Here is a 23,734-nt window from a genome sequence, read left to right on the forward strand (position 1 = left end):
CTGACCTTTATGTCCTGGATGGTACTTTGAAGATGAACATCATTGTCCATGATGAATTCTAAACAGGGGCCACCTTCATATGTACTTTCCAGTCTCTAAAAGTGAACAAACAGACATACAAACACATAGATTCATAAATAAGGTACACTACCGGTCAAAAGTTTTAGAACACCCCAATTTTTCCAGTTTTTTATTGAAATTCAAGCAGTTCAAGTCAAATGAACAGCTAGGGAGGGTACAAAGGTAAGTGGCGAACTGCCAGAGGTAAATAAAAAAGGTAAGCTTAACCAAAACTAATGTACATTTCAGAATTATACAAGTAGGCCTTTTTTCGGGGAACAAGAAATGGGTTAACAACTTAACTCTATGGAGTCTTGGGCTATTTTGTCCATTTTTGAATTATTTTCATGTCTTTGTAAGTCATTTTGTGTCTTTTTTTGGTCATTTTGTATCTTTTTTTTGTCATTTTGTGTCTTTTGGTGTCTTTTTTTGTCATTTTGTGTCTTTTTTTGGTCATTTTGTGTCTTTTTTTAGTCCTTTAGTCCAACATAAAATGTGATTTTGAATCTTTTTTTTTACTTTCAAAACACTATCATGCTCAATCAAGAATTTTAAATGTTGCAAATGTGCATTCATTTCAGAGTACACTGAGACATTAAACTGCATCATTTTCAATTAAATTCTAGAAAAGTTGGTGTGTTCTAAAACTTTTGACCAGTAGTGTAGATAAATTAATTATTTTTGACGTATGAACATTTTTTGCTTGAGGTGGTGATGGTTTTACTACCTCCTCGTCTCCACGCTTCGTCACTGGATCAAAATAAGGATCTGCCGTTAGAGCTCCAACTGACTTTGCAGTTTTCTCAAACAGCCCAATGATCTCGGCAACAGTCTCCTGTAAGGATTAAAGAATATAATGTAGATGGGTAATAACATAAAGTGTAACAGTGGTAACAATTTGGAAAAACTAACCTGAAAGCTCTCCTCAGATGGTTTGAAGCTCAAAGCATTTGTGTCCATCATCAGCTCAGAGCTGAACAGAGGCTGGACACGGGGGGTTTTCTGTCTCGACAGACACACCAATAGAAATTAATTAATAATTGATAATTAACTAAACTGGAAAACAAGAAAAAAACTGAACATCACACACTGGAAGAATTTGTTAATAGACCAAATCTCAATGGAGAAAATGTCAGCATCAATTAATCACAATATACCCCAATTCAACAAAACTTCGACAATTATTGAAAATTAATTAATTAATCTCTACAAATGCCTGATCCCAATTCCACAGAACTTTGCGACACACCTCTTTTTCCCCCCTGAAATATCAACACATATACACAAGCACTTACAAATACAAAGTACACACACACTTTCCCCATTGTCTGTCCGTCTGTCTGTTTGCTGATTTGCATATCAGTATATATGTTTATTACCTATTAACTATCAGAAATCAATGTTAATAACAACTGATGTTGTAAATATCTACTCTTTATTTTTTTGATTATTTACCTAATTTTCTGTTTAAGTTGTTTGACCTTTTCATGTTCTGTAAATGAAAATAAAGTTGTCCTCCAAATGTGTGTGTGTGTGTGTGTGTGTGTGTATGTGTGCGCGCAAAATAATAATAATAAAGAAAAAAATTATCAAATATAATAAAAATAGTGAAAATCCCCACCTTCTTATCGATGCCTTCTTCAGCAGGGACAGTGGTGGCCTCGGAGCATTGGCTCCAGCTCTGAATAACGTCGTGGCTGGGCGTTAGATGGACCTGCTCCTGGAACACAGCCAGTAGTTTCGCCACCGTGTTCGCCACCAAGACGTGTAACGTGTTGACGATCAAATAATCAACAAGACGGATGAAGCTGAGAAGGTGATGGACAGAGAAGGATTGGACTGGGTTAAACCTCTGAAGACCAGGAGATTTTGGTCCAAATTTGTCAACTTCCTCTGCATTAATTTCTGTCTCTGTTTAGCATCTTTCAGTCTGTCCTTACATCACATGCATGGCTCCTTTTTCTCCACACAAACTTGGCTATCAGTCAGATTTTTCATTTTATTTTAAATAAAGTATAAAGCTGCCATAAATACCAAAAATACAAACAAAAGACACCAGTGTCTATGGAAATGTACCTCTAATTTTTAACCATTTATACACACGAAAACAGCAGAAAAAATAAAAAATAAAACTACAAAACAGTCTATTTGCATGTAAATTAAAAATAATAGTTTTCATTGTAGAAACAATAATTGATAGTTTAGTGGAATTCAGCCATTAATTCAGTCACACCTGTGTTTTCTGACTGTGAAATATAAAAATGTATTCTAAATGTCTTTTAATAAAAATCAGTTATGTCTGGTACACACATAGAAACAGTAATAACAAAGAATTAAAGGTAAATACAACAAAATGACCCACCGGATGAGGCGACCACTGTGAAAAGTCTTGTCGATCTGTGTACAAGCACTGATCTTATCTGGTATTTCTGTGGCAAACAAAGAATACAGTCAACTTTGTAACATAATGGTCTGTTTATCCATAATCCATATGGGTGATTCTAATGAACATGGTACAGCTCATAGCAAAAATCTAAGAGCATTGAATACAAATTTTCTTTGACCCTTCATAACATATACAATCTAAAGTCACTGTTTAATATGAATTTATAATCTATTTTTAAAATTTTAAGGTATTTTCTGACATTTTTAGAGACACTGTGAGCAACAAAATTCATTACCATAACACATTTTTAAATAAAAAAAACAACGAAAGCACTTAAATATGCTCAAGGGTAGCGGGTATCACCAAAATGTATTTTATTAAAATATATACATATTTTAATGCAAATAATTCTGTCATTACCGTAACATTTAACCTTTTTTTTCATCAATTTTCATTCAGATTTTGTTCTTAAAACATTGTTAAAATTCATTATGTTTGATTCTATTCTGTTAAATTATACATATTTAAACAAATGTAGATTTATTTTTTTATAAAGTTTATTCAATATTTATTATCATTACCGTATATTACCATCATTACCGTAACATTTAACCATTTTTTCTCATCGATTTTCATTCAGATTTTGTTCTTTATACACTGTTAAAAAACATTATATTTGATTATACTCTGTGAAATTATACATTTTTAAACAAATGTATATGTATTGTGTATATAAGTGTTGGGAAACCATGACATTTTTATCTGGACACATTACGGTAATGAATCAAAAATATGTTCAAAAATGTAGAAATTTTTTTTTTAGCACAAAACAATGAATTGTGCCTCATTATGGCTATATTGTTCACTCATATAAAAGTGAAATATATTAAGTTTAATAAAGTATGTCCTTATAATCTTCACAGACAGAACTTAGACTGGGTCATGAGAATCACCCATATGCTCTCCATGTTAGCGGGTACTCACCTAACTCTTGAGGTTTGGGTTCAACACCTGTCCAGTAGTTGTGACAACCAAAAACTGTTACCTCCTTAGCCAGGTCTTGAAACTTCTCCAAGTCATTTAACACCTCGATGAAATAATAATCAAATGAGGGCAATGAGTTTCTAGAAAGGAACACTTCAAACATTTGGACCAATTTTGCTACAGATGTGCAGTTCCACCTCTTGCAAGTGTTTGAACTGGATCTCCTGGAACTCCTGCAGAGTGTAAGTGTGTTTTTTCTCCATGTGACACAAGCCTGTGTCACTGATCTGGTAACACATTTTCTTGATGTCTATCAGTGCACCACCTAGAGACTGTATGAGAAAAATAGATGTAAAGAACAACACAATATCACATTATTTTATTATTTGTTAGTCTTAACCCATAAGAACCCACGCATGTAACAAACACTTTAACCCTTTGATGCACAACATGGGTCTAAAGTGACCAGACTAAGTTTTTATATTCTATATCTATGCAATTAATTAATTAATTAATTTCATCATTCAGAATTGCAGGTTTTCCTCAAATAACTTGATCATCATACATCCTCATTTTTTGTTTTCATTTCTTGCTTTTTGAATAAAAACCCTTTTTTTTTTATCACTACACTTCTAATGCACAAGGTCATTTTTGACCCATGTTGTGCATTAGAAGGTGTTTATATGTTGTCAACAATTTAAAACCTGACAAAGAAGACACAAGTATTAACTATCCTATTTTTTTAAATTGGTGTTTTTCCAATGGAAATTATTATTTAGTGGCTCTAATGAGTCTCAAATGTTAAAATATGTGATTTTCCAATGTAATCTGGTGGTTCTAACAACTCTTTTAAAGTTCAACCTTAAAAATAAGACACAAGGTCATTTTTGACACGTGTGTAAACTTGATGTAATAATACAAAAACTATTTTTCTTCATAATGTATGAAAAGAAAAATGTCTATAATGATCTGTTGTAATAAAAAAAAAGATATTCAAACACACAGCCAGCATTAAATAACATGGGAAATGAAGCGGGTCATTTTTGACCCATGTTGTGCATTAGAAGGTGTTTATATGTTGTGCATCAAAGGGTTAAATGTTCTAGAATCTCCCATATTCAGCTTTATGCTTCACCTTAACTCATTAAGTTTCTAAGCAAGACTGTTTGACTGTGACAAGAAGTGATTTCTCCAAAATGTGGCTGTGACTGGAAACAGAAATGTGAAAAAGTAGCTAATTGCAAAAAGCTTATTTTTTGTTACGAGGCTAAGTTTAAACCCATTTAACAATTCTAATCCGTTAATTTCCTGTATTGCATTTAACCTGTTTTGACAATATTTCCTGAACAAATTAACCCATTGATGCACAACATGGGTCAAAAATGACCCGCATTCATTCCCCATGTTATTTCATGCTGGCTGTGTGTTTGAATATCTTTTTTTAATTTTATTATTATTACAACGGATCATTATATCCATTTTTCCTTTCATACTTTTAGAAGAAAAATAGTTTTTGTATTATTACATCAAGTCTACACACATGGGTGAAAAATGACCTTGTGCATTAGAAGCGTGGTGATAAAAAAAAGTGTTTTTATTCAAAAAGCAAGAAATGAAAACAAAAAATGAGGATGTATGATGATCAAAAACAAGTTATTTGAGGGAAACCTGCAACACTGAATGATGTAATTAATTTATTGCAAAGATATAGAATATAAAAACTTAGTCGGGTCACTTTAGACCCATGTTGTGCATCAAAGGGTTAATATAAAACAAGTAATAAAAATATCGCTGTGACGTATACGTCAGAAAAAGGCAAATTTGTGTTTCTGTAAGCAGAAAAGGTGTGTAGTTTATCTATTGTAATATAAGAAATATCATAAACATAAATTCCATGAACGCCCAATGCAACGTATATATCACATCACAGATCTTTGACATTTAGGGGTAGTATTTTTTTTAAAAACATCATAAATATGTTCTATGTGGTCCACTTGGTCCGTGATATATCCCCCATCATTTTCCTTCAAGGATTACTTTGTCTGGGTTCTTATGGGTTAAAAATACTTTGCACAGTTAACATATTGCATATAAAGTAATTCTATATTGAAGACCATTATGATTTGATTTATACACACTGTTACATACCTGATTAACAATGAACAAGCGTTTTTTGAGGGACTTCTTGGCTGAATTAATCTTGTGCGTACGAATTCTGCTGCGCCAGACATAAAAGGGTTTCCACTTTTTGAAGAGGGCAAAGAAGGGGATCCGGATCAGCTTGCAGTGGTAGTTATACTCCACTTCCTGGCGCTCAGGGCTCACAAACTCAAACTCCTCAGAGTTAAATACTGGAATACGTTGGCTCGTTATGGAATACATATTCCCACTGGACTTCCTATTTTGACTTTGGGTTGACATCGCACTCTGGGGCAGCTGAGGAGTGGAGGAGAAGCATTGCATTACACTTGAGGTGAATAATTATTTCATGAACATGGTACAGCTCATAGCAAAAATCTAAGAGCATTGAATACATATTTCCTTTGACCCTTTATAACATATACAATCTAAAGTCACTTTTTAACATGAATTTATGATCAATTTGAAAAATGGAACATATTTTCTGACATTTTTAGAGACACTGTGAGTACCAAAATTCATTACCGTAACATATTTTTAAAAAAACAACAAAAGGGTTTTTTTTCTTTTTCTTTGGCAAGCACTTAAATATGCTCAAGGGTAGCGGATATCATCAACATGTATTTTATTAAAATATACACATATTTTAATGCAAACAATTCTATCATTACCGTAACATTTAACCATTTTTTCTCATCAATTTTCATTCAGATTTTGTTCTTTATACATTGTTAAAAAAACATTATATTTGATTAGTTTCTGTTAAATTATACATTTTTAAAACAAATGTGTATTTATTTTCATAAACTTTATTAAATATTTATTGTATATAAGTGTGGGGAAACCATGACATTTTTATCTGGACGCATTACAGTAATGGATTTGTGAATCGAAAATATGTTTAAAATGTCTTTTTGGTCATTTTGTGTCTTTTTTGGTCATTTTGTTTCTTTTTTGGGCCATTTTGTGTCTTTTTATAGTCATTTTGTGTTTGTTTGGTAATTTTGTGTCTTTTTTTGGTCATTTTGTTTCTATTTTTGGCCATTTTGTGTCTTTTTTGGTAATTTTGTGTCTTTTTTGGTAATTTTGTGTCTTTTTTGGTAATTTTCTGTCTTTTTTGGTCAATTTGTGTCTTTTTCTGGTCAATTTTTTGTCATTTTGTGGTCAATTTGATATCTATCTGGACGCATTACAGTAACGAAATTGTGAATCAAAAATATGTTAAAAAATATAGAAAATATTATTTTAGCACAAAACAATGGATTGTGCCTCGTTATGGTTATATTGTTCATTCATACAAAAGTGAAATATATTTAGTTATGGTATTAACTATGTCCTTATAATCTTCACAGACATAGTTTAGACTGGCTTCATGAGAATCACCCAATTGCCTTGATACTTTTGGGAAAGCTGTCCATCATGCACTATGGACATCTTTTAAGCAATGCTTGTTCTCGTCTCTAACACGTCTGTCACTGACCTTGGTTGTAGATTTCAGAGGAGGTAGGTGGACAGGCAATTTTTCACGCCGCTTTTGTGGCTGCTGTGTTGGTTGAGATGAAGGCAGCTGGGTGTACCAGCCTGGAAAAAACATCCGCTCACGGGCTTTTAAGTGGTCGAGGCTGGGCTCTTTCCGTTTTACACGTCTCTTCAGCACAGCCTAGATAAAGAAGAAGAAGAAGCGGACATCTACAAAAGACTCATATCTGCATATTGTAATTACATTTTGATTGAGCTAAGAAACATGTATATACATTTGTACAATGGGAAGTACCACTGTAAAGTGGGTGTACAGTATATGGTTTTCCATATTGTCTCAGTTTAATCTTAGTTTGCCAGGTACCTGTGTGTCTTGAACATGGACTGGAGGCCTTGGTTGGATGGTGGAGCTTTGTATTTCAGGGAGGTTGTGCTTCCGGTCTGGGACAGTGATCAAGTGGAATATAAATTTACAACTCACATGTACTTAAGCTTCTGGGGTCTGAGCCTATTTTGGCCATTTTTGAATACTTTTGATTCTGCCCTTTATGTACCACATAAAAAAAATGTTCTATACCCATATTTGGTATCCATTTTTTCTTCACCTATATGATCTGACAATTATTTTCTCACTTTAACCTACTTGATCAACATATTGAGCCAAAAAAACATGAAATTCGAGTTAAAAAATGATACTATTTCCTACAAAAAATCACAAATATGCTCAATGAACTGTTTTGGAACTTGAAAATGTAAACATAGGATACAAATATGAACATATAAAAAGGTAAAAATGTAAATATAGGCATTTTTTCTTGATAGCTGCAACTCTTCAAAACAAACAATGTGCAAATTTACACAGAGAGCTACACCAACGTTCAAATATTACTATCAAATTAAAACCATCATATCTTTGGTTTTACATGAGATAGGAATGTCAAACAAAAGCTGTGAGAAAGTTTCAAGTCTGTACTTTGAGTGAAGTTGATAGCAGCGCTCCATGTGACCTAGTTTTTTTGTTAAACGTCACATGATTTGATCAGGACGGCACGATCATAGACCCCAGAGAGTTAAATTATTGACTAAGCAAGGTTTGTTTGATATAGCTACAGTATAAGATCATGTGCATCACAATTTCATAATACCTAAAAGACTCTATATTAGCTGGGCCTACCTCTGGACTCATTTTCCCTGATTTGACCAGGGAGGCCCGGCAGAGAGACCGTCGGAGAGGCCATGGCATGTGTCCTCCAAGCTCTGGGACAGTGGTTGGGACCAGGACAGCAGTAGTAGGGTAGTAACATCAGCAAGAGGTTGTTTGAACATAAAGTAAAAGTACTTGTTATGCAGAATGGACCCACTCAGATTGTTTTGCTGATTGTATTTTCTAAACATGATATTATTATTATGTAAGCACCATTTTTAAAAAACATGTCTAATCACTTTGAATTGATCATGTTTGCCACGTCACACTGTTAAAATAATCGCAATAAAGTCATTTTTTGTAAAAAATGTTTTGTTTTTTTGCCTAAATCATCTCCTCATGATGGTAAAATCACCTCCATCCTCAGTTGATCAGATCATGTGATTTTACCCCTTTAAGATCATCACTTCTTTGACAATTTGCCACATTCATAAGCATCAGATAAGAACCCAGCAAAGAAGAGCTAGAGGGAGATTGTTCAGTTATCAGTTTTTTTATTGTTGACACTAATATTGGTAACACTTTATTTTGAAGGTGTCTACATAATTGATATGAGCGTGTGATAAACATGACATGGGATGTGTCATGAACATTAATGACACTTTGAAGTAACATTAAAGCTCATGATACTTGTCATGTCATGTTTCTGACAGGCTTGTGTGACTCTTATGTAGACACCTTCAAAATAAAGTGTTACCATATCTTGCTTCAGTCACAAAGGCATGTTCAAAAAAATGGCCTAAGTCATTTATTTCTCTTAAGTTACATAATTTACACACAGTGTTATTACTATGCCAATAGCCATCCTTTGTTACATCCTTTTTGAGTGAAATGATCAATAAATGCCATATGTTACACTTTTCGTGAAGTTTTTTGTGTTTCCTGCAAAACTTGAAAAATTAGTTAGGCGATTATTTTAACAGGGTGACGACATATTATTATGTAAGCACCATTTTAGATTTTTTAAAGATAAAGCAAATTTTAACTACTTATTATACTGTTATGAGATTAGATTAAAAAGCATGTCTAATCACTTTAAATTGATCATGTTTGTTATGTTAAATCTTGACCTGAAAAGTAACTAAAGCTGGTAGTTAAGTGTAATGGATTAATACAACTAAGCAATACAAAAGTACAATAAATATACAAGTATAAAGATGCATAAAATGGACCTCAAATTATTAATACTTAGCCTGAGCATGTTACAGTGCTTCAGTAAATATACTTAGTAACATTCCTTCACTGATTTTTACATAGTTAAACGTTAGCTAGTTACAATCAGAGACTGTATAAAACAGGTTACAATGCAACCCTCACTGTTGCGTTAGCTAATTAATGCTAATTAATGCTAACGTTAATTCAAACGGTAACGTCAAATTAGCAAACTTTATCAACTTGCTTGATAATTACCTGTGAACTTCGTCTTATTGGGTGAGAAGTTTCTTCGATGAATATTAAAAGTGGCTTAACTGTCAAATATTCATCTCGAAATGTTTTTATATGCCTCAACGCTCGCAGAATAAATAAAACAGCTGTTTTGTAGCTCGGTTGCTGACCTAGAACTGAGGTTTACGGTTTCCTAGCAACAGAATTCTCTCCCGACATGCACCGCAGCCAAACAAAAAGCACGTTGCTGGTTTCGGGTTTCACTCTTCACCTCAGTTTTTTCCGGCAATCTGGCATTTTGATAAAAATATCAATATATCTATATATATATTTATTTATTTTTCCGGCAATATGGCATTTTGATAAAACGCAAAGAAGCGCATTTATGCGTTTTATAAATAAAAAGAATAACAAAAATAATTTTAAAAAAGAATAAGTGAAATGATCAATAAATGTCATATGTTAAAGTTTTTTGTGTTTCCTGCAAAACTTGAAAAAATGAGTTAGGCGATTATTTTAACAGGGTGACCACGTTATTATTATTATTATTATGTAAGACCATTTTAATTTTGTAAATATATATGCGCTTCTTTGCGTTTATTTAACCAGGCAAAAGTCTCGTTGAGATTAAAAAAAAATGTCTTTTCCAAGAGAGACCTGGCCAAGAAAACAGCATAAAAAGAGACAAGTCTAAACATTTAAATACAAATACAACATCATAACAACACTGAAGGAGCCTCAGTAGAGACACACTGACCAAGGGAAATGATTTCTTTATCCTTTAGAATTGATTTAAATTCACCGTTTGTGATCAACTCAGACAATTTCAATTCCTTTTGCAAATTGTTCCATGATAAAGGGGCGTAACTAAAAGCTTTCTGACCTAACTCAGTTCTCACTCTTGGCACCAACATCTGTACAACGACAGACCCGAAGCATTGAATTCCATTAAACCACATTCGGATTTACTCAACAAAGACCAAGGTGTATTTTGAAAGTGTTTATTTTTTACATATATTACACATCAGATAGCATTGCATCCTTATAAATACAATTCATCAAAAAAACATTGGTACATAATAATAGTGTATACAATTAAACATGTTGCAATAAAATCATTTGGGCACTAACAACACCATTGTTGTCTCAGGCTTTCGGACGAAATGATGATATTGAAAAAACCCCCACATAATTACATTTTTCCCTCCAGTACATTGACAGTGGCTGTTATAGAGTCTCAGGATCAACCATGGCTGTTTTCCTTCGCTGTGACGCCAACATACTCAGCTGTTTAAAAAAGAAAGTGTCAGTATTCAGTCAGATATTGAAAGAAGTGAAAAATACTTATCTCTCCATGTAAGAGTCAAGAGAACACATACCTGTTGTGAAGCAGTAGTGGCCTTTTGTTCAGCTTGTGTCAGTCTTCTCTGGAGACGACTCGTCTTTTCTTGGTACTCTGCGAGTTGTCTCTCGTACTGCACAAACACACATACCAATTAGTCAAACACATAAAAGTCATTATGTTGAAGCATTTGTTTTCAAAGCGCTCAAGCAGGAACATATGGTGCAATTATCAATAATCATTACCATCGAAATGCTTTTTCAGGCTGTTGTTAGCTGATGTGAGCTCACAGTTATAATTAGGCCGATATTGTGAGTGAATCCTTACATATAGTTATATAGTGTTAGAAGTATTCAGATCTCTTACTTCAGCTATTCTCAACCTCTTGGTCCCGACCCCAATTGGGGTCGTGAGATGATTTCTGGGGGTCGCCAAATCATTTTGGAAGTCAGCTCTGTCTCCACTGTGTTAAAGTGTTCATGTGTTTTAGGCTTTTTGGTAATTTAATGTCTTTTTTTGGTAATTTTGTGTCTTTTTTTGTCATTGTGTCTTTTTTTTTAGTCATTTTGTGTCTTTTTTTGGTCATTCTCTGTCTTTTTTGGTCATTCTGTATCTTTTTTAGGTCATTTTTTGTCATTTTTTGGCAATTTTGTGTCTTTTTGGTAATTTTGTGTCTTTTTTTGTAATTTTGTAGCCTGGCTAACACCAGACTATTCTCAAATGAGGTCTAGTCTGGCAACCAACAATGGATTTTTCCGTAGAGGAGGTGTGGTTTACGATCCTCCGGAGCTGTTTATTGGGCGCTTAGAATGTCTATCAAAAGCGTCTGTAGGTAGCTCTTAGCCAATCAGATCAGTTATACCAGATGACGTAGTAGAGCAACAGAAATGGATGTTTGTTGTGTGTGTGTCTGTGAGAGAGTGTTGCTTGCTGCTTTGCTTCTCCAGTTCTCGCTTTCTGCAAGATTATTTATTTTCACGCTTTATTCCCCCTCATGTCATTCAGCCACACACATCCACTGATTTTATGGGCAATAAACAAGCTGCTGCGGGTCTCTGGGGGCTCCGCTGTCCCCCGGCTCGTAGCCAGATCACCGCCGTTGCGCTAGCGCCGCTATCGGTGATCTCTCTACGAGCCGGGGGACAGCGGAGCCGCCGAGAGACCTTTCGCCTTTCAACTTTCACTCTAAACTATTTAAAACACCATCTACAGCTAAAGAGAGTTTCGTGTCTGCAGCAGCCATGTTGGATCAGTAAGAAAACTACAAGCTTCCAAGTGCCGAGTAGTACGCGTCATCGTCTTGCTGTCCCTCCCCGTTCTGTGATTGGATCCCTAAAACAGGGCTAAGAAACGGCTCTGGTTGCCAGACTGGATGGAGGTTCGAAATTAAATTTGAGCGCGCAAGGCAGTATGGGTATACCCAGGCTAGTAATTTTGTGTCTTTTTGGGTAATTTTGTGTCTTTTCCCAAAGTATCAAGTTCTTACTTTCCAAGGAGTCTCTTGAAGCTGACTGTTACACACTCAGGAGGTCAGAATGGACCTTTAAACTTATAGCAAAGGACTTAGATTAAAAGTAACAATAAAATATAAAAATATATATAAATGCACAGACAGAGAGATGTTTTAGCTGTTGTCTGCTTCATTATTTGTCCAAAATTCATCGTATCAACTGAGTTTGTATGATCTGAACTGTGCGTGTGAACCGAGCCGAGAACCAAAATCTGTCCATGGCATCTCCCATTTTTCTCAAAACTCAATCTCACTTGAATATTTTGATGAAGATGTCCACAGGATGGACTGCAGAAATATAAAACAACCCCCAACTGTCTCTGTAACGCTGCTTGATGCTGCTTGGCACTTTTTATGCTAATTTTAGAGGTTTCAAATAAAATGCCTCCTGCTTCTCGTCCTGCTTTCTGTATCTGCTTTTCTGACACACAGTATTACAAAGGTGGCCTGACATTTGCAGAGGCTAACAGCAGCTGAACAGGCCTGAGAAGCAAAGGGCAGCTCCACCCGTCAGGTAGAAGAATGTGTCCAACAGTGCGGGACAAACATATTCTATTTTGTCCTTTAAGTGTGTGCACTTGTGTGTGTGTTTCACACAAATATATATTTCATCCCTATACATATATATATATATATATATATATATATATAGGGATGAAAACAGGTGTGTGAAATGACAGTAGGTGGTTATTGTTGACGTTTTATTTTTTTAAATGTTTTATTACTATTTTTCTTTTTTTGTGTGTTGTTGTTTTGTTTGTTTGTTCATTGTTGTCTCATTTCTGGGGGTCGCCAAATCATTTTGGAAGTCAGCTCTGTCTCCACTGTGTTAAAGTGTTCATGTGTTAATGTGTTTTAGTCTTTCTGTCATTTAATGTCTTTTTTTGGTCATTTCCTGTCTTCTTTGTCATTTTGTGTCTTTTTTGGTCATTTTGTGTCTTTTTTGGTCATTTTGTGTCTTTTTTTGGTCATTTTGTGTCTTTTTTGGTCAATTTGTGTCTTTTTTGGTCATTTTGTTTCCTTTTTCTGTCATTTTGTGTTTAAGTAATTTTGTGTCTTTTTTTGGTAATTTTGTGTCTTTTTTTGGTAATTTTGTGTCGTTTTTGGTAATTTTGTGTCTTTTTTTTTGTAACTTTGTGTCTTTTTTTGATTATTTTGTGGTCAATTTGTGTCTTTATTTGTCATTTTGATTACTTTTTTTGGTCATTTTGTGTCTTTTTTTAGTCATTTTGTGTCTTTTTTTAGTCATTTTGTTACATATATATAAATATTATTGTTGTTATATAACTGAATATAGTAAATTAACATAGGGAGAAGGGACAGGATTTAATAAGCTTTGGCTTCATCCCACTCCTTTTGAACACAAATAAGTGTTGTCTTTTTGTTGTTTCATTTTGTGTTGTTGTCTTGTATTTATTGTTGTTCGTTTGCTTTTAATTGTTCATCTTTTATTTTGTGTTCAAATAAATTCTCAATCAATCAAACCTCAGCGACAGTATTATGGTCAGTTTCAAGCTGCATCTCCAGCTCGTGTGAACGCTGCTTCTGCCGATTCAGCTCTGCCCTGAAATAGGAAAAAAAAGAGATAAGCCACTTCTCAGAGAGACAAATCATTTATAAAGCTTTCAACATGCTCAATATTTCCAGTACATCTAAGTACAGCACAGCTGTCGCTGAAGGCGAAACAACTTCAAGTAGTAAGCCAATTTTTGTTTGAGCTGTGATTGAAATCTTTGATGCTCCACTTTAGTCTTTGAACCAGTGTTTGTGATAAAAACTAATTCAATAGAAAAACAGTCCGCAGGCGGTATCAGAAGACAGCATTGTATTGGAATTAAAAGAGTACTGTATTAAATATTCACATTGTTATAAACAGCATCATATGGGTGATTCTCATCAACATGGTACAGCTCATAGCAAAAATCCAAGAGCATTGAATACATATTTTCTTTGATCCTTTATGACATATACAATCTAAAGTCAATGTTTAATATGAGTTTATAATCTATTTGAAAAATTTAAATGTATTTTCTGACATTCTTAGATACACCGTGAGCAAAATTCATTACCGCAATACATTTTTAAATAGAAATAAAAAAACTAAGAAAGTTTTTTTTGCCTTTGGCAAGCACTTAAATATGCTCAAGGGTAGCCGGTATCACCAAAATGTATTTTATTAAAATATGCACATTTTAATGCAAACGATTCTATCATTACCGTAACATTTAACCATTTTTTCTCATCAATTTTAATTCAGATTTTGTTCTTTATACATTGTTAAAAACCATTATGTTTGATTATATTCTGTTAAATTATACATTTTTAAACAAAAAATATATTTATTTTTATAAAGTTTATTAAATATTTATTGTGTATAAGTGTGGGGGAAACCAGGAAATTTTATCTGGACACATTATGGTAATGAATTTGTGAATCAAAAATATGTTCAAAAATATTATTTTAGCACAAAACAATGAATTGTGCCTCATTATGGCTATTTGTTTGTTCATATAAAAGTGAAATATATTTAGTTTAACCCTCTGGAGTCCATGAAAGTGGCGGAGCACGACTTGCGTCACAACGTAAAAACTTCAGCAGCATGGAGCCCTGCTGGCAGCTGAACTCAGCACTGTGGCTTTTACACAAGGTTCCATGTCCAATTTAATGCATCAACCCTTTTTTAGCAAAAGTAAAAAAAAAAAAAAACACCTTGAAGTGTATTAACATGATTTTACTTTTTTTGCAGAGATTTTTCTAATTTAACTTTGTGCATTTTTCATTTGTAATGCAATCTTTTGTGTTTACTGTTTTTTTAAAGATAATTTATTTGTGTTTTTATCTGTTTTTTGTAATTTATTTGTGTTTTTTTGTCTTTTTTCAGTGTGTTTTTTGTATTTTTATTATGTTTTTGGTGTGTTTTTTCAGTGTGTTTGTATGTTTTTTTTTGTAATTTTGTGTGTTTTTGGTTTGTTTTTCATGTTTTATGTGTGTTTTTTGTAATTCTTTCGTGTTTTTGTGTGTTTTTTTGTGTTTTTTTGTGTTCAAAATGTTGATCCAGTAAGTCCAAATGAAAAAAATAATCAGGTCATATAGTTGAGGTTGTCTTGAAAACAATGATACCAACATGGCATGGTAAAGATTTTTAAGTGCTTATTACGGGCAGAATGAAAAGGAGTCCAAAACCGTTAAAATAGCCCCAAACTCCAAAGGGTTAAGTAATGTGAATGCTTAGACTTCTAAGGATTAATAAAGTATGTCCTTATAATCTTCACAGACATATATAACAGTGTTGTTCCTGCACAAAGCTTCCTTTCGAGCAGTAATCGTTGTATATTTCATTTGACCACAACAGTGTTGCTCCGTCTGTTATTTATCTACACGGAGAAAATACCCCACGCAAAGTCGCACTCACAGATGTTCTTAGAGTTTTTCATCTATGTTTGCTTTCTATTTTCAGGATGCAATCTGGCAACCTTTTAGACCCGTAGCACATTTCTCAGGGCATGTTTGGTATCCGTCTTTCTCCTGCAGTAATGTAAAATCCTTCACAACTTCCTTACTTGAGGCTTGTGATTTTAGTCTCGAAAGCTTGAACGAGGTTCTTGGCCTCTTCTTTCCAGCGCTGGGTGCTTTTCTGCTGTGCTGTAAGGAGGCGCGTCAGGTCAGCGCTGGAGCTGCGGCTGCTTTCTTCCAGCTCCTGCACACGTGCGTCCAGCCCCTGCTCCTTCAGGCTGAACTCCTGCTCCATCTGTGACAGCTGGGGGGAGGAGAGCAGAGAGTGCTGGGGTGAGTTCATGTCACCTTTTTATTATTGAAGTTTATTTTCGTAGGATAAGCCCCTTGAGTTGTCAGGACTCGTTTACGAGGAGGTCCCACACACAAAACATCAAGACATAACACAGCTCAGCACAATACAATGAAAGGAAACAATACAATACAGACAATAAAATATAATAAAAAACAGACAAGACAGACAAATACAAAAATCACTTGGACGAAATTGCAACTCTTGACACAAGCTGTTGCCATGGACTTTTTTGGTAATGTTGTGTCTTTTTTTCGTAATTTTGTGTCTTTTTTTGGTAATTTTGTGTCTCTTCTGGTAATTTTGTGTCTTTTTTTGATCATTTTGTGGTCATTTTGTGTCTTTTTTTGGTCATTTTGTTTCCTTTTTCGGTCATTTTATGTCTTTTTTTAGTAATTTTGTGTCTTTTTTGGTAATTTTGTGTCTTTTTTTGGTAATTTTGTGTCTTTTTTGGTAATTGTGTGTCTTTTTTTGGTAATTATGTGTCTTTTTTTAGTCATTTTGTGTCTTTTTTTGGTCATTTTGTTACATATATATAAATATTATTGTTGTCATATAACTGAATATAGTAAATTAACATAGGGAGAAGGGACAGGATTTAATAAGCTTTGGCTTCTTCCCACTCCTTTTGAACACAAATTCAAATCTCTAATGCTGGCCTACAAAGTTGTCTCCGGTACTGCTCCTACCTACCTGAATCAAGGTTATAACAGTTTTGGATTTTTCATTAGTTTTAGTTTTAATTTCGTTGTGAATTTTTGTTTTCAAATTCAGTTAGTTTTAGTTAGTTTTTAGAGTGAGTTTGCTAGTTTTAGTTTATTTTTTATTTTTTTAAAAATGCTTGGTTTTAAATTAGTTTTTATTAGTTTTAGTGTTAGTTTGAGTTTTTTTGTAATGGGCTATGTGTTGGGTGCCAGATTCAAAGAGGTCATAATAAATATTGCCTTTATTTACTTTGGTTTATCCATCTCAGCCCCAATAAGTTTATTAACTCTTACAGTTCAGGGTGTTTTGAATTTTGGTTCGAGTCTCGACATCCAAGTCTCAGTAAACATATTTACCATGTGTTGCATGTTCAAATAGAAACACTGATTTATGAATGAAAAAAGTTGACAGAAACGAAAACTAAGGACATTTTCACCATAATTTTAGTTAGTTTTGTAACCACACAATACAGTTTCAGTTAGTTATCGTTTTTTTAAAAACTCTCGTTTTTATTTTTATTTCAGTTAACAAAAATGTTTTTTCAATTCTAGTTTTCGTTATTTCGTTAGTTTTCGTTAACTATAATAATCTTAACCTGAACGCCCTGATTCAGACATATGCTACTTCACGACCGTTGCGCTCTTCCAATGAACGGCGCCTGGCTCTGCCCCCCGTTGGTCCAAGACAATCCAGACTCTTTACATTTCTTGTCCCCGCTGGTGGAACCACTACCAGTTCCAACCAGAGCAGGGCGTCCCTCTCTACCTTTAAAAACCTCCTGAAGACCTTCAGAGAGCTTCTTCTCTCCTAGCACCACACCATAATTCTACTCCTTAAAGAATTGTCACTAGCACTTATTGATGCACTAATAGCTCTTATTGCACTATACTTTGATTGTTTGTTTTTATTCTTCCTGTAAGTCGCTTTGGATAAAAGCATCTGCTAAATGACTGAATGTAATGTGAATGAATGATTAAGAGCCAATATGTTACTTATTTGCATGCTAACAAGCAACTAATTAATGTTGAATATGTGTTCCCTAATCTAACGTGTTACCGAAAATTTTGACCTGATGATGGCACTAGATAAAAAGTAAGGGGATCAATCGCCAATCACTCTGAGAGATTTCATAGGATAAGTCCAGTTAAATAAGTGAAAAGTTTGAGCTGCTGGCAGTGCCAAAGGACAATTCAGAGGGTCACCAAAGGCAGGATGGTTCATCCACCGGGGAACATGAATGTCTGTCCATAACTTCGATTTGGAGAATCGTGACATCCCTAGTAAAACGAGTGGAGTTCCCCTTTTTTCCCCACACATTTATAACGAGTAAACTAGATTACTGTAATGGTTTATTCACTGGAATCTCCATCTCAAGCATTCAAAGGTTACAACTAATTAAAAATGCAGCTGCGCGTACTCTCACTGGCACCAAAAAATATCAACACATCACACCCTTTCTTAAATCTTTGCACTGGTTACCTGTCAGAACAAGAATAGATTTCAAAATACTGCTCCTGGTTTATAAAGCACTACACGGCCTTGCACCTCAGTACATCACAGATATGCTCATCACCTACACCCCAGCAAGAACACTTCGGTCAACAGGCAGTGGCAACTTACTCATCCCTCACACCAGATCCAAAGAAGGAGAAGCAGCTTTTAGTGTTTATGCCCCGCGAAAGTGGAACGCCCTGCCTGACACAGTCAAACATGCCACATCAGTAGCCATTTTTAAAAACAGATTAAAAACCTATCTTTTCTCTACAGCATTAGGTTGAACTGTGTGTGTGTGTGCATGTGTGGTTGTGGGAGTGGGTGCACATGTGTAAGTAAGTGTATATGTGGTGAATATGGCATAGCTTGTCTACCTGCACTCTTCAATTAATTAGTTTGTTTTTTTTGTTTTGTTTTGTTTTGTAATTTTTTTTTTTTTATTTTTTTTTTAACTGTAATTATGTATATACATTGTGAAGCACATTGAGTCTGCCTTGTGCATGAAATGCGCTCTATAAATAAAGTTGAACTGAATTGAATTGAATTTAAAACGAGTGGAGTGCCCCTTTAAAATGAGTGGGAGAAAAGCTGTATTTGTTCAGCTCGCTGGTCTGAATTGTTTGCCAAACAACCATTTGGATTAACAGTTGGAGAGCAATTACTGCAAGAAATATTTAGATACTTGGATAAAAGGTGATAGGATTATTCAAAAATAGACGGTTAATACAACACATGCTTCACACACCAGTTACATAATGATAACAACACATCAATGCAAATCAACAATCATGCAGAGTTTTGTGCAGAGAACAACCTGTTGCTCAACGTCCGCAAAGGAGCAGATTGTTGATTTTAGAAAAAAGGAAGCAAAGAAACGTCTGTATTTCTTTTTTCAAAAAGCTTATTTTTTGTTACGAGGCTAAGTTGAAACCCAATTAACAATTCTGATCCGTTAATAGGGAACTGAACAAATTAAAGTCACAATTTTGATGTATGTTATTGAGATGCAAACAAAAAAGCAAATGGTTATTTGTATTTATGTATTATTGATTTATTGTTATTTTGTTACTTAAAGACAAATCTGAAAATTTTTTTTTATAAATGTTGTGGAGATGCCATGAAAAGGTTAGTACTTTTTTTATTTTAAAATAAGAAATATCATAAACATAAATACCATAAATGGCCAATGTAACGTTTATGTCACATCACAGATCTTTGACATTTAGCGGTAGTATTTTTGAAAAAAAAAACATCATAAATGTGTTCTATGTGGTATATCCCCCATAACTTTCCTTAAAGGATAACTGGGTCTGGGTTCTTATGGGTTAATATGAAAAATTCTCTCCATTTCACTGATAATTTCAGCCCAATATCTTTGAAGTTTATGCCAAGACCTATCTCTTCCAACAATACCTCGGTTAAGTCATGGTCACCTAACATATATATTAAAAAAAAAAAAAAAAAAAAAGCTCTTATTCTTTTCTCTTCTTTTCTTCTTTAACATATAGCACTCCTTTAGCGATGACAGTTAGCTCTTAAAGTTATGTACTTACTTGATTCCTATGGTCTATGTACATCAGGTTGAATGCACTTATTGTAAGTCGATTTGGACAAAAGCGTCTCCTAAATGACATGTAATGTAATGTAATGTAATGTAATGTAAACAATGAGTTAAAGTTCCCACTTTAGTTTTACACTTGAGACACAGAGGTGAGGTGGAAATATGTAATCTGTGTAAAATCAAATTGTGTTTTTTTAAAGTTGACCCTACCCAGAATATTATTGGTCCCCTCCACTGAGCATCAGTGAGACGAGGTTCCTGTGCGGAGCCCAAAGGATCCTAACAGACAGAACCAGCCCAGCAGCAGCCTGTTCACCTTGCTGCCGCCTGGCAACAGATACAGAAGCCTCGCTGTGGTAGCAGCAGACTAGAGAGCGCCTTCTTTCCTCAGGCTCTAACTATCCTTAACTCATCCTCCGTACTCCAACATAGAGCTGGTTTTTGTTTTTCTTGCGTAGCATAAAAGGGACAACTTGCATTTCAATTTGCCTCCCTGTCCTGGAGAATGACAGTAAATGATTGTTAAAACTTGTAAAACAAAAAAGTGTCTTTTTTTTGGTCATTTTGTGTCCTTTTTTGTCCTTTTGTGTCTTTTTTGTCATTTTGTGTCTTTTTTGGTCAATTTGTGTCTTTTTGTCATTTTGTGGTCAATTTGAGTCCTTCTTTGCTTAATTTTATGTAATTTTTTGCAAATTGCATTTTGTTTATTCTTTAAGTAATTTAGTTGTTTTATGTAATTTTGTGCCTTTTTAAAATAATTTTGTGTCTTTTTTTGGTAACGCTGTGTATTTTTTGGTCATTTTGTGTCTTCTTTTGTAATTTTCTGTATTTTTTTAGTAATTTTGTTGTTGTATATGAGATACGATCTTAATATGCTTTGAAACGGCAAATAGCCACCTTCTCCCGACCTTTGACGTGACTGGTGGCACAAAGTGGGTCACTTTGCATATTATGCATATTAAAGCATATTAAGATCGTAACTCATACACAACAACTTCCTTCCTTACTACTTATAAGCAATAATTCTGAGGTTATTGAGGGAAAACTCTTAGTTAATAGCTTACTGGTTGTATAATAAGGCCATGCAGAATAAGGCATTAATAACTACTTAATAATTACTAATTAAGAGCCAATATGTTTGCATTTTTGCATTTGCATGCTAATAAGCAACAAATTAATGTTGAATATGTGTTCCCTTATCTAAAGTGTTGCCAAATTTTCATTTGTTCAATTCTTGTTTTTACTATTTACGGCAGAATATCAGTAAAACTGCATGCTTAAAGTCTAACAATGGTATTTATTGGTGTAAAATTGGATTTATTAGTGAAACCATGTGTCGTACTCACAGACGGGGGGGCCAAATTGTTTTGTCCTTTTGAATGCAGACTTCTGTAGAAGTAAGAAAGATCAAATTCTCTTTTTACAAAGGATCAGGTTTGTTTGGAGGAGGAAAAAGAACAAATCCTTGACTCCACCACCTTATTGAACTGGCTGATTACAGTGCAGAGTGCCTGGCTTAAGTGGCTGTTTTGCAGTCCTCCTGCTCCACTACATGTAAGAGCCTGAAGTTCACAATATTGCATTTTTGTCGGAATAGTTCTTTTTTTTATCTGTTCCAGACAAGTCCCCCAACTATTACACAACAGCAATACTAATTTTTAAAAGCAGACTGTCTGTCCCCAGATGTCCTTATGTCCCTCCCACTGTCTCCATTCTTCTTACAAGTTATTCTAAGAAGAGTAGAATACATGACATTATTGGTGAAGTAATTACATTACTGGGTTTTATTACAATTTACATCGAGTTAAGTGCAAATCTTATTACATTTTCAGGCATTATTACATTATTAGGAAATTATTACATTATAGAGTGCTACACGCCCCCTGCTGGCCATTAGAAATAATGCAGGTGAACTCTATGGAGTCTTGGGCTATTTTGTCCTTTTTTTTAATTATTACTATTTTTTTAATCCTTTTCATGTCTTTGTAAGTGATTTTGTGTCTTTTGTTGTGTCTTTTTTAGTTATTTTGTGTCTTTTTTTGGTCATTTTTAGTCATTTTGTGTCTTCTGTGTTTTTATTGGTCATTTTGTCTTCTCATTTTGAGTCTTTTTTGTTCATTTTGTGTCTTTTTTTAGTCATTTTGTGTCTTTTTTTGGTCATTTTTTAGTCCTTTAGTCCAACATAAAATGTGATTCTGCATATATTTTTTACTTTCAAAACACTATCATGCTCAATAAAGAATTTGAAATGTTGCAAATGTGAACAAAGGTTGCAAATCTAACATATAAGAGGGTTCCATCCAGTTCTATCATTTTATACTAAATATATTTGAGCTTGTCTCCAGTTTTACTTGGTATATCACCATCAAACTGAAACTGGCCTCATGGAGTTTACAGCCAGAACTTTAGAGGTAAATTTACAGTAGGGCTCCACGCTGCTTTGTTTTCTAGTCTGGATGGAGTCAACAAGTCTGGATTTGGAGCTTTTGGAGACTCCAGAGGGTTAAGGGACTTTTGCATGTGGCTCTACTGTTTTTTTTTAGACATGGAGGTTGACACTTGTTTCTCCTTCTCTATCCATCATTAGGTTACCTGTTGTTTGGCCTTCTTCTGGACCAACAGGGAGGCCTTGCGCAGCTCATCCATCTCCCTGCGGAGCTGCAAGTTCTCCTGCTGCAGCTGGAGTCGCTCCTCGCTGACGCCGACACAGTCGTCCCGGGCCGCAGCCAGAGAGCCCTGCAGCCGCCGCACCTCCTCCTGGCACCGAGACAGCTCCTCACTGTAGCTGCACACAGATAGATTAAAAAAAAAAGTAAAGGGTTAGAGCATGGGTCTCAAACTCGCGGTCCGCGGGCCAATTGCGGCCCTTGTGACGATATTTTGTGGCCCCCACCTTGATATGAAAGTTTAATATGAGTTTTATATGAATGGCACTTTACCTTGTTATATGTGGAAGGTCCCTTTAATTACTTTTTTTGGTAATGTTGTGTCTTTTTAAAAATAATAATTTTGTGTCTTTTTTTGGTAATTTTGTGTCTTTATAAAGTAATAGTTTGTGTCTTTTTTTAGTATTTTTGTGTATTTTTTTGTAATTTTGTGTCTTTTTTTGGTAATTTTGTGTCTTTTTAAAAATAATAATTTTGTGTCTTTTTAAAAATAATTTTGTGTCTTTTTTTGGTAATTTTGTGTCTTTATAAAGCAATAATTTGTGTCTTTTTTTAGTATTTTTGTGTATTTTTTTGCAATTTTGTGTCTTTTTTTGGTAATTTTGTGTCTTTTTAAAATAATTTGCATCTTTTTTTTTAAGTAATTTTGTGTATTTTTTTGGTCATTTTGTATCCTTTTTTGGGTCATTTTGTGTCTTTTTTAAATAATTTTGTGTCTTTTTTGGTAGCGCTGCATATTTTTCAGTCATTTTGTGTATTTTTTGGTCATTCTCTGTCTTTTTTTTAGTAATTTTGTCTCTTTTTGGCCATTTTGATACTCCCTCCAGCGGCCCCCTATGTAATTTGAGTTTGAGACCCCTGGGTTAGAGGAACAAAAAATAAATAGAAATATATAGAAATGTATTTTTATACCACCATCATTATTGGCAGCAGATTGAGCCACATGGGCACCTCCTGCTGCTGTTGTAAGAAAGATTTGAGTAAAGGTGGGGAGTGTAACTTCTTGCCAAGAA

The 23,734-nt window shown here is 34.3% G+C and overlaps 2 protein-coding genes across 2 annotated transcripts in view; both read right to left on the reverse strand.

Annotated features, from left to right (window-relative positions):
* dnah6 (dynein, axonemal, heavy chain 6) overlaps positions 1-8,319 on the reverse strand; it is a 120,684-nt gene extending 112,365 nt beyond the window's left edge. Inside the window, exons 1-11 of the mRNA XM_059323986.1 lie at positions 8,223-8,319; positions 7,413-7,489; positions 7,050-7,229; positions 5,579-5,866; positions 3,628-3,762; positions 3,431-3,533; positions 2,423-2,489; positions 1,682-1,868; positions 973-1,044; positions 788-895; positions 6-95 (exon numbers count right to left, since the gene is read on the reverse strand). Coding sequence (XP_059179969.1) covers positions 6-95; positions 788-895; positions 973-1,044; positions 1,682-1,868; positions 2,423-2,489; positions 3,431-3,533; positions 3,628-3,762; positions 5,579-5,866; positions 7,050-7,229; positions 7,413-7,489; positions 8,223-8,286 — 1,371 coding nt within the window. The 5' untranslated portion in view covers positions 8,287-8,319. The remainder of the gene's footprint in view (positions 1-5; positions 96-787; positions 896-972; positions 1,045-1,681; positions 1,869-2,422; positions 2,490-3,430; positions 3,534-3,627; positions 3,763-5,578; positions 5,867-7,049; positions 7,230-7,412; positions 7,490-8,222) is intronic.
* Positions 8,320-10,625: 2,306 nt separating this feature from the next.
* Positions 10,626-23,734, reverse strand: part of sclt1 (sodium channel and clathrin linker 1) — a 39,628-nt gene continuing 26,519 nt past the window's right edge. Inside the window, exons 19-23 of the mRNA XM_059324419.1 lie at positions 22,648-22,840; positions 16,051-16,247; positions 13,976-14,054; positions 11,018-11,113; positions 10,626-10,925 (exon numbers count right to left, since the gene is read on the reverse strand). Of these exons, the coding sequence (XP_059180402.1) occupies positions 10,866-10,925; positions 11,018-11,113; positions 13,976-14,054; positions 16,051-16,247; positions 22,648-22,840 (625 nt within the window). The 3' untranslated portion in view covers positions 10,626-10,865. The remainder of the gene's footprint in view (positions 10,926-11,017; positions 11,114-13,975; positions 14,055-16,050; positions 16,248-22,647; positions 22,841-23,734) is intronic.

The sequence above is a fragment of the Centropristis striata genome, chromosome 1 (genome assembly GCF_030273125.1).
Source record: "Centropristis striata isolate RG_2023a ecotype Rhode Island chromosome 1, C.striata_1.0, whole genome shotgun sequence".
Lineage (NCBI taxonomy): Eukaryota > Metazoa > Chordata > Actinopteri > Perciformes > Serranidae > Centropristis > Centropristis striata.